The following is a 10,591-nucleotide window of genomic DNA, read 5'->3' on the forward strand; positions in this document are numbered from 1 at the left end:
CCATGACATCATTTTCTGGAATTTTCCAAGCTGTTTAAAGGCACAGTCAACTTAGTGTATGTAAACTTCTGACCCACTGGAATTGTGATATAGTGAATTATAAGTGAAATAATCTGCCTTTAAACAATTGTTGGAAAAATTACTTGTGTCATGCACATAGATGTCCTACTCGACTTGCCAAAACTATAGTTTGTTAACATGAAATTTGTGGACTGGTTGAAAAACGAGTTTTAATGACTCCATCCTAAGTGTATGTAAACTTCCGACTTCAACTGTATATACACTACTGGTCAAAAGTTTTAGAACACCTACTCATTCAAGGGTTTTTCTTTATTTTTACTATTTTCTACATTGTAGAATAGTGAAGACATCAAAACTATGAAATAACACATGGAATCATGTAGTAACAAAAAAGTGTTAAATCAAGATATATTTTATATTTGAGATTCTTCAAAGTAGCCATGCTTTGCCTTGATGACAGCTTTGCACACTCTTGGCATTCTCTCAACCAGCTTCATGAGGTAGTCACCTGGAATGCCTTTCAATTAACAGGTGTGCCTTGTTAAAAGTTAATTTGTGGAATATATTTCCTTTTTAATGCGTTTGAGCCAAGCCGTTGTGTTGTGACAAGGTATACAGTACATTCGATAAGAGCTGGACCCATGGCTACACCCCTGCCAAGTCATGTGAAATCCATAGATTAGGGCCCAATTAATTTTTCAATTTACTTATTTCCTTATATGAATTATAACTCAAGTCAAATCTTTGAAATTATTGGGTTTATATTTTTGTTCAGTATAATGTTACAGGTTCATTTTTCACTGTTGTGTAAGTTATTTATCCGCAACCACTACAATCATTGTTGAAACCTGAGTACTAGTTCCCCGATGTTGTATAATGTTATTAGATTACTAAACCAATAAACTTGTGGAGAGACTGACAGGCATTGTGAAGTCTGTGACATCTTAGCATTTTCAACTTGTGAGGGCGAATGGTAACAGACAGAAAACATAAGGGGTAGCCAATATTTTAATGTCAATTTAGATATGAAATGCATCATAAAATTAAAAAAATTCTAATTGCAAAGTGAGAGTATTGCTTTAAGATGTATACAAATTTAGTCACTGGACTTAACTTTTTGAACATTTGCAAAAAACAAAATTCAATCTTTGGTACAGTAATACAATTTCATTTTTGTGTGACACGGAGTGAAGGAACAAGAACTAGCAGCTGCCTAGCTCTAGAGGGAAGGGGTCAAATGTGTGTTACATAATAATAAAGACCATGTCATTCATCTTACTTCCGGTAAACATTCTCAGCGCTTTAGATGGAACAACACTGGTGATCAGGGGGCCAATGAAAGGAAAAACAAAAAACAGAAATGTGTCAGTGCTAGAGAGATTCAAAACAAAGGGCACTCGGTCAGTGCTCGTGCTGAATTTGTCTGTTTCCTGCAGCGGCAGTTGTCCTCGTCATCAGAGGGGGAATTTTTGATTTTGAGACTCACATTTGTCACTCCATCTTCTTGATGTCGTTCACCCAGCTGGCTCCCTCTGTCGTTGAGCCTGGGGACAAGGTTACAGTCTTCAAGACCGTCCTCCCAGAGAGTTCCCTGAAGATTGTGGGTCCTCCCTGCAGTGCATTCAAGGCAATAGCAGTCAACTGGTGGGCTGAAGTTCACAGAACCCCAAACCTTCACACAACTCTATGCTTGCTTGCCACTATGGTGACTCGTGTTGGTTCAGTCAGTCTTGTGCAAATTTGTAAGAAAATCTTTCTTACGGTTAATGCGTCCCAATGGGCACTGCAGCCCATTGGAACAGTAAGTGCACCAGCTCAAGGTGAACATCTTTTTTAGGCTTCAGTAACAAAACTATACTTTCTGTTAAAATAACATGAAAAATATACACTTATATTACATGTTTACAGTATATACATTTACACAAGTTCATAAAAAATCCCCCCCAAAAACAAGGCCGCTTGCTCAAAACATGTGAAATTGTATTACAGATCAAAAACTCATTACATTCTGTTGCTGTTAAGTTATAGTTCCAGTTTTTTCAGAGTCCAAATTCTTCAGTGCCAAATTTGTCATTGATCAGGTATAGATGGATCTTTTTGATAAGATTTTCCATCCATTGAGATCATGGTTTATCTTGAACCTTTAGCAGAGACTTCAAATGAAACGTAATTTGCTCTCGGCTGTGGTCGGGATGTTGGGGGGCAGTCTCGCCGACCCAATGACTCGGTGGTTTGGGCAGGACACTTGGAGACGGGGGCTCGCTGAATTTAGCTCCAGCATAGATCTTCTCTCCGTCTTTCAGCTCATCCTCAGGTACAAGCTCAGCTGGGGATACCGTCACAATCTTGACATTGTCAACTGAGTTGAAGGGATTCTTCTCTCTACGGAGGAGCTGGAAGAGAGCAGAATTGGGCTTCGTGTGGCAGCTGTTGTCATATTTCTGTACTGAGGGAGCATTGCAAGGTGCATTAACGTGCCTGCTCCTTTGGCTCCGGGTGTTGAGATTTTGGGCAGCTTGATCGAGTCTATCGAGGTTGTGGACAGACTGGTCACCTTGTGTTGTGGCCCTCTCCACTCTCCCATTTTTTGACTTCAGCAGCTGGGAGGAAAGAGAAACAAGCGTTACAGTTTCACAAGGTCTGAACCATTCTAAATGTTAAGCAAATAGTTTCTACTCTGAAGAACACTTGAGCAAACATGAAAAAACTAATTTCCAGTTCCACCGCATGTTTTTGGTGTCAATGCAATATGTAAACATCTCAGGAACTGGAACATCGCCGGCATTGTTGAAATCCTTCATAACATTTCCTAAGATGACGTCGGAGAAGAAGGCAGACGTTTTACGTGCCCCCAGCAGATTGTGTTTTTTGTTCGTTTATTTGCATTGTTTGTAACTTATTTTTTGTACATAATGTTGCTGCTACCGTCTCTTATGACCAAAAACAACTTCTAGACATCAGGACTGCGATTACTCACCACGGACTAGCAGAATCCTTTTTTTTTTTTTTTCATGACTCTGATTAGCCCGACACGAAGGATATACTGCACAGGCCCCGATCCCTGTGATCTGCGTGAAGATGCGGCAGAGAAAGAGAGGCTGAAGGTCGGGCTGCCTTCTGAGAATTCGTAGGCGAATCAAATAAACCTCCACTTCCCTCCATTCTGCTAGCAAGCATGCAATCTTTGGAGAATAAAATCAACAAGATACGTGGAAGATTAAACTACCAACGGGACATTAAAAACTAACATCTTATGCTTCACGGAGTCGTGACTGAACGACAACAATATCAACATACAGCTGGCTGGTTATACGATGTACCGGCAGGATAGAACAGCGGTGTCTGGTAAGACAAGGGGCAGCGGTCTATGTATTTTTGTAAACAACAGCTGGTGCATGATATCTAAGTAAGTCTCAAGCTATTGCTCGCCTGTGGTAGAGTATCTCATGATAAGCTGTAGACCACACTACCTACCGAGAGAATTTTCATCTGTATTCTTTGTAGCTGTTTACATACCACCACAGTCAGAGGCTGGCACTAAGACAGCATTGAATGAGCTGTATTCCGCCATAAGCAAACAAGAAAACACTCATACAGAGACGGCGCTCCTAGTAGCCGGGGACTTTAATGCAGGGAAACTTAAATCCGTTTCACCAAATTTCTATCAGCATGTTAACTTCTTTGGGCTAGGGGGCAGTATTTTCACATCCGGATAAAAAAAACGTACCCGATTTAATCTGATTACTACTCCTGCCCAGTAACTAGAATATGCATATAATTATTGGCTTTGGATAGAAAACACCCTAAAGTTTCTAAAACTGTTTGAATGGTGTCTGTGAGTATAACAGAACTCCTATGGCAGGCAAAAACCTGAGAAGATTTCATGCAGGAAGTGGCCTGTCTGACAAGGTGTTGTTGTTCTTGCTTCTGTTTATTGAAGAGTCAGGATCTTAGCTGTAAGGTGACACTTCCTACGGCTCCAATAGGCTCTCAGAGCCCGGGAAAAACCTGAACGATGACGAGGCAGCCTCAGGCTGAAACACATAATCGCCTTTGCCAAGTGGTCTATCAGAGGACAATGGAATTAGGCGCGTGCCCGATTCGACCCCGTGCAGTATTTTCTTTCGGCTGTTTACCTAATTGCAGATTCCGGTCGGAATATTATCGCTTTTTTACGAGAAAAATGGCATAAAAATGGATTTTAAACAGCGGTTGACATGCTTCGAAGTACGGTAATGAAATATTTAGAAATCTTTTGTCACGAAATGCGCCGTGCGCGCAACAGTTATTTACCATTGGGATAGTGTCTAGAACGCACGAACAAAACGTCGCTGTTGGAACATAACTATGGATTATTTTGGACCAAACCTACATTTGTTATTGAAGTAGAAGTCCTGGGAGTGCATTCTGACGAAGAACAGGAAAGGTAATCAAACTTTTCTAATAGTAAATGTGATTTTGGTGAAGGCTAAACTTGGTGGGTGTCTAAATAGCTAGCCCTGTGATGCCGGGCTATCTACTTAGAATATTGCAAAATGTGCTTTCACCGAAAAGCTATTTTAAAATCAGACATATCGAGTGCATAGAGGAGTAAAGTATCTATAATTCTTAAAATAATTGTTATGCTTTTTGTGAACGTTTATCGTGAGTAATTTAGTAAATGGTTAGTACATTCGCCGGAAGTTTGCGGGGGGTATGCTAGTTCTGAACGTCACATGCTAATGTAAAAAGCTGGTTTTTGATATAAATATGAACTTGATTGAACAAAACATGCATGTATTGTATAACAATGTCCTAGGTGTGTCATCTGATGAAGATCAAAGGTTAGTGCTGCATTTCTTTTTTTTCAAAAAAATTTTTTCACCTTTATTTAACCAGGTAGGCAAGTTGAGAACAAGTTCTCATTTACAATTGCGACCTGGCCAAGATAAAGCAAAGCAGTTCGACAACATACAAAAACACAGAGTTACACATGGAGTAAAACAACATACAATCAATGATGCAGTAGAAAAAAAATAAGACTATATACAATGTGAGCAAATGATGTGAGATAATGGAGGTAAAGGCAAAAAAATGCCATGGTGGCAAAGTAAATAAAGTATGGCAAGAAAAACACTGGAATGGTAGATTTGTAGTTTGAAGAAAGTTAAAAGTTAAAATATAAATAATATGGTGCAAAGGAGCAAAATAAATAAAATAAATAAATACAGTAGGGGAAAAGGTAGTAGTTTGGGCTCAATTAAAGATGGGCTATGTACAGGTGCAGAGATCTGTGAGCTGCTCTGACAGCTGGTGCTTAAAGCTAGTGAGGGAGATAAGTGTTTCCAGTTTTAGAGATTTTTGTAGTTCGTTCCAGTCATTGGCAGCTGAGAACTGGAAGGAGAGACGACCAAAGGAGGAGTTGGCTTTAGGGGTGACCAGAGAGATATACCTGCTGGAGCGCGTGCTACAGGTGGGTGCTGCTATGGTGACCAGTGAGCGGAGATAAGGGGGACTTTACCTAGCAGGGTCTTGTAGATGACCTGGAGCCAATGTGTTTGGCGACGATTTTGAAGTGAAGGCCAGCCAACGAGAGCATACAGGTCGCAGTGGTGGGTTGTATATGGGGCTTTGGTGACAAAACGGATGGCACTGTGATAGACTGCATCCAGCTTGTTGAGTAGGGTATTGGAGGCTATTTTGTAAATGACATCGCCGAAGTCGAGGATTGGTAGGATGGTCAGTTTTACGAGGGTATGTTTGGCAGCATGAGTGAAGGATGCTTTGTTGCGAAATAGGAAGCCAATTCTAGATTTCACTTTGGATTGGAGATGATTGATGTGAGTCTGGAAGGAGAGTTTACAGTCTAACCAGACACCTAGGTATTTGTAGTTGTCCACAAATTCTAAGTTAGCTGTCTTCTGGGTTTTTGTGACATTATATGCTAGCTTGAAAAATGGGTGTCTGATTATTTCTGGCTGGGTACTCTGCTGACATAATCTAATGTTTTGCTTTCGTTGTAAAGCCTTTTTGAAATCGGACAGTGTGGTTAGATTAACGAGAGTCTTGTCTTTAAATAGCTGTAAAATAGTCATATGTTTCAGAAATTGAAGTAATAGCATTTCAAAAGGTTTTGAAAATCGCGCCACAGGATTCAACTGGCTGTTACGTAGGTGGGACGAATTCGTCCCGCCGGTCCTAGACAGGTTAAACGTTCAACCAGTGGAAAAAGAACTCTGAACCACCTATATTCCACACACAGAGATGCATACAAAGCTCTCCCTCCATTCGGCAAATCTGACCATAATTCTATCCTCCTGATTCCGGCTTACAAGCAAAAATTAAAGCAGGATGCACCAGTGACTAGATCAATAAAAATGCAGTCAGAGGAAGCAGATGCTAAGCTACAGGACTGTTTTGCTAGCACAGACTGGAATATGCTCCGGGATTCCTCTGATGGCATTGAGGAGTACACCACATTAGTCATTGGCTTGATCAATAAATGCGTCGATGACGTCGTCCCCACAGTGACCACACATACATACCCCACCCGGAAGCCATGGATTACAGGCAACATCCGTACTGAGCTAAAGGGTAGAGCTGCCGCTTTCAAGGAGCGGGACTCTAACCCGGAAGCTTAAGAAACCCCGCTATGCACTGCGACCGACGAACCATCAAACAGGCAAAACATCAATACAGGACTAAGATCGAATTGTACTACACCGGCTCCGACACTCGTCGGATGTGGCAGGGCTTGCAAACCATTACAGACTACAAAAGGGAAGCACAGCCGAGAGCTGCCCAGTGACGAGCCTACCAGACGAGCTAAACTACTTCTATGCTCGCTTCGAGGCAAATAACACTGAAACATGCATGAGAGCACCAGCTGTTCCGGACAACTGTGTGATCACGCTCTCCGCAGCCGATGTGAGTAAGACCTTTAAACAGGTCAACATTCACAAGGCAGCGTGGCCAGACAGATTACCAGGACGTGTACTGCGAGCATGCGCTGACCAACTGGCAAATGTCTTCACTGACATTATCAATCTGTCCCTGTCCGAGTCTGTAAAACCAACATGTTTTAAGCAGACCACCATAGTCCCTGTGCCCAAGAACACTAAGGTAACCTGCCTAAATGACTACCGACCCGTAGCACTTACATCTGTAGCCATTAAGTGCTTTCCAACACCATCATCCCAGAAACCCTAGACCCACTCCAATTTGCATACCGCCCCAACAGAGCCACAGATGATGCAATCTCTATTGCACTCCACACTGTCCTTTCCCACCTGGACAAAAGGAACACCTATGTGAGAATGCTATTTATTGACTACAGCTCAGCATTCAACACCATAGTGCCCTCAAAGCTCATCAATAAGCTAAGGACCCTGCGAATAAACACCTCCCTCTGCAACTGGATCCTGGACTTCTTGACGGGCCGCCCCCAGGTGGTAAGGGTAGGCAACAACACATCCGCCACGCTGATCCTCAACACAGGTGCCCCCCAGGGGTGCGTGCTCAGTCCCCTCTTGTACAACTCCAACACCATCATTCAATTTGCCGATGCCAACAGTGGTTGGCCTGATCACTGACAACGACGAGACAGCCTATAGGGAGGAGGTCAGAGACCTGGCTGTGTGGTGCCAGGACAACAACCTCTCTCTCAACGTGATAAAGACAAAGGAGATGATTGTGGACTAGAGGAAAAATAGGACCCGAGCACACCCCCATTCTCATCAACGGGGCTGCAGTGGAGCAGATTGAGAGCTTCAAGTTCCTTGGTGTCCACATCACCAACAAACTAACATGGTCCAAGCACACCAAGACAGTCGTGAAGAGGGCCCAACTAAACCCATTCCCCCTCAGGAGCCTGAAAAGATTTGGCATGGGTCCTCAGATCCTCAAAAGGTTCAACAGCTGCACCGTCGAGAGCATCCTGACTGGTTGCATCACTGCCTGGTATGGCAACTGCTCGGCCTCTTATGGCTTCTACCCCCAAGCCATAAGACTCCTGAACATCTAGTCAAATGACAACCCAGACTTTTTGCAGTGCCCCCCCTCAACCAACCCCTCTATCTATGCATAGTCACTTTAATAACTCTACCTACATGTACATACTACCTCAACTAACCAGTGCCCCGGCACATTGACTCTGTATCAGTATCCCCCCTGTATATGGTCTCGCTAGTTATTTTACTGCGGCTCTTTAATTGCTTGTTACTTTTCTCTTATTCTTAACTGTATATTTTTATGTAACTGAATTGTTGGTTAGGGGCTCGTAAGTAAGCATTTCACTGTACGGTCTACACCTGTTGTATTCGGCACATGTGACTAATACATTTGATTTGATAACAAGTAACCTAAATACCTGTAGCACATCTACTCAGGTCAACCTTTAATAAACATTGATTGTACAATGTGTACCAAATTCCTGTCAACGGGCTGCATTCAGTACGGAAATTGTGTGTAACGTTCAATTAAACCGAAACAATGCTGTTCTGAACAACAACTTGAAAAACAGGGAGGGGTTTTGAACACTGTCAACATGGCCACTTCCCTTTAAATATGTTACTCATTGCTTCAAGCCACACCCAAAGATACCTTAGTCTGTTCAAGAAAGTTCAGTTCGATTAAACGTTTGCTATGTTACGGATTGCACTGAACAACAAGTTCCCCCAAAACGTTCAACATTCTTTGAGGTATGTTTGATCCGTTTGGTGGGTGTGGCTTGAAGCAATGAGTGACGTATTTAAAGGGAAGCAGCCGTGCTGACAGCGTTCCCCAACCCAGTTTAAAATAGATATATATTATTTTTTAACTGGTCATTCACCCAATGCATAGTTTCCCAAACTTGTTTTGGTTTGTGCCATAGTGCTACACAGCGAATTCAAGTTTGGGAAACCCTGAACTAGTGAGCGCACCATTTTACAATGGGGCCGCTGGCTGAACATCAATTTGTAAATTCAGATGTTTTTGTACTCAACATAAAGGGGAAAATCACTCCACGTTGCATAATGCGTGTGTTGTTTACATGGATAAAAGCAGCATAATGTTTAACTAACAATGGACAAAGAAATATGTACGAGCATAGAATACGATCGAAAATCCATCTACTTCACTAAATTAACTGAATAATATACCTCTTTCTTTGTCCTCTGCTTTAGATGGTGACAGGTCAGCACAGTCGCCTGGGTCCGGTGGGTTGCGAGTTCGGCACTTGGGGATTTCGAAGCTGCGACATTGTTGTTGATGTCTGCAAGGCGCGTGGGGTTGTTTCTCAGCGTTTTTTGGCGCGGTTGTTGGTGTGTCCGCTGCAACCCTGACGTTGTTGAACGCAATTTTCTCCCACCTTTCTTCAACAGTGCTTGCCTTGTTTTGCCTAGGCTTGCCCCGACGTGGTAGGAAGTCAAAACGGGTGGCTTATTGTTTTCAAAGTTGTCCAGATTTGGTTCAATATTTATTAGTGATTCGCCCAACATGACTTCAAAGTGGAGAGGGTAGGACACATCAACGATACTAGCTATTTTTATTTTTGCGAAAGTGGTAAGTAGGCTAACTCTAACCAGCTAGCCACGACGTTAGTTCACCTCACAACAATCAACAGCTAACGACGACGTTTAGTACGTAGATGGTGGAACTGAAGTCGGTCCGAAAACCACGATGCAGTTGGTTTTTGATAAATTGAAGAAGAGTACACCGATGTTGATAACGTAATCTTCTTGTAACTCGAAGCACGGTCTTCGAGATGGCGTAGAAGCTATGGAAATGGCGCGGGACAACTTCCTGGTTGTATTTCAGGGGAAGCTGAAACACACGCCCACTTATTTCAAAACAAAGGATAGGAGAGCAACACGGTTTTAACGCCGTACATTACGTTAATTGCTACTAGTAGCTAATAGAATAACAAAATGCCATTACATTTGGTTTATAAGTCAACGCGAATGCGTGCTCCGCGAAAAGGTAGCAGCAGTGAATAAATAAATCATTGGTTTCAAAAGCAGGAAATTGCAGATCTCCCATGTTCGAAATTACGTCATGTATGGTGTCATTCTCATGACCGGTACTTTCCAAAGGGAGAGGCTATTGCCGCGTTCAAAACAACTGGGAACTCTGAAAAATACAAGGTCAATTCAGTGGACGTCAGTGATCTTCAGGTCGGAAAGACGGAGCTCTAGAAAGAGGCCCGAGTTGGAAATCCGAGTTGGATGACCGTTCAAATCGATCCTGTCGGAGCTCGTTTTTTTCCTAGTTCCAAATGGTTTTGAACGCACTGAAGTCCGAAGTCGAGAGTTCCCCATGCCGCGTTCAAAACAACTGGGAACTCGGAAATCTCCGACTTCAAAGGCTATTAGATACCACAAGCTCCCAGCTACTATCTAATCAACACAACATTGACATTTTCCCACCCCTGGTTAAAAAGCCTAACCTAACACAATATGGGGCGGCAGGTAGCCTAGTGGTTAGAGCATTAAACTAGTAACCAAAAGGTTGCAAGATCGAATCTGACAAGGTAAAAATCTGTTGTTTTACCCCTGAACAAGGCAGTTAACCCATTGTTCCTAGGCAGTTATTGAAAATAATATTTTGTTCT

General features: G+C 42.5%; 1 protein-coding gene across 1 annotated transcript; it reads right to left on the bottom strand.

Annotated features, from left to right (window-relative positions):
• Positions 1-764: 764 nt before the first annotated feature.
• On the bottom strand, positions 765-10,023 carry LOC115174925 (proline-rich nuclear receptor coactivator 1). Its single transcript, XM_029733956.1, has 2 exons — positions 9,141-10,023; positions 765-2,621 (listed from the first exon to the last, which is right to left on the bottom strand). The coding sequence occupies exons 1-2, from the start codon at positions 9,477-9,479 to the stop codon at positions 2,145-2,147; spliced, it is 816 nt and encodes a 271-aa protein (XP_029589816.1). The 5' UTR covers positions 9,480-10,023; the 3' UTR covers positions 765-2,144.
• Between the last annotated feature and the right edge of the window lie 568 nt (positions 10,024-10,591).

Source organism: Salmo trutta, chromosome 35, assembly GCF_901001165.1.
Source record: "Salmo trutta chromosome 35, fSalTru1.1, whole genome shotgun sequence".
Lineage (NCBI taxonomy): Eukaryota > Metazoa > Chordata > Actinopteri > Salmoniformes > Salmonidae > Salmo > Salmo trutta.

Bases quoted from the DNA above. Each gene is read 5' to 3' on its own strand.
- LOC115174925 (XM_029733956.1), bottom strand. From the start codon at position 9,479: ATGTTGGGCGAATCACTAATAAATATTGAACCAAATCTGGACAACTTT. The intron at 2,622-9,140 runs GTATATTATTCA...CTTTCCTCCCAG, and splicing joins AGCAGAGGACAAAGAAAGAG to CTGCTGAAGTCAAAAAATGG.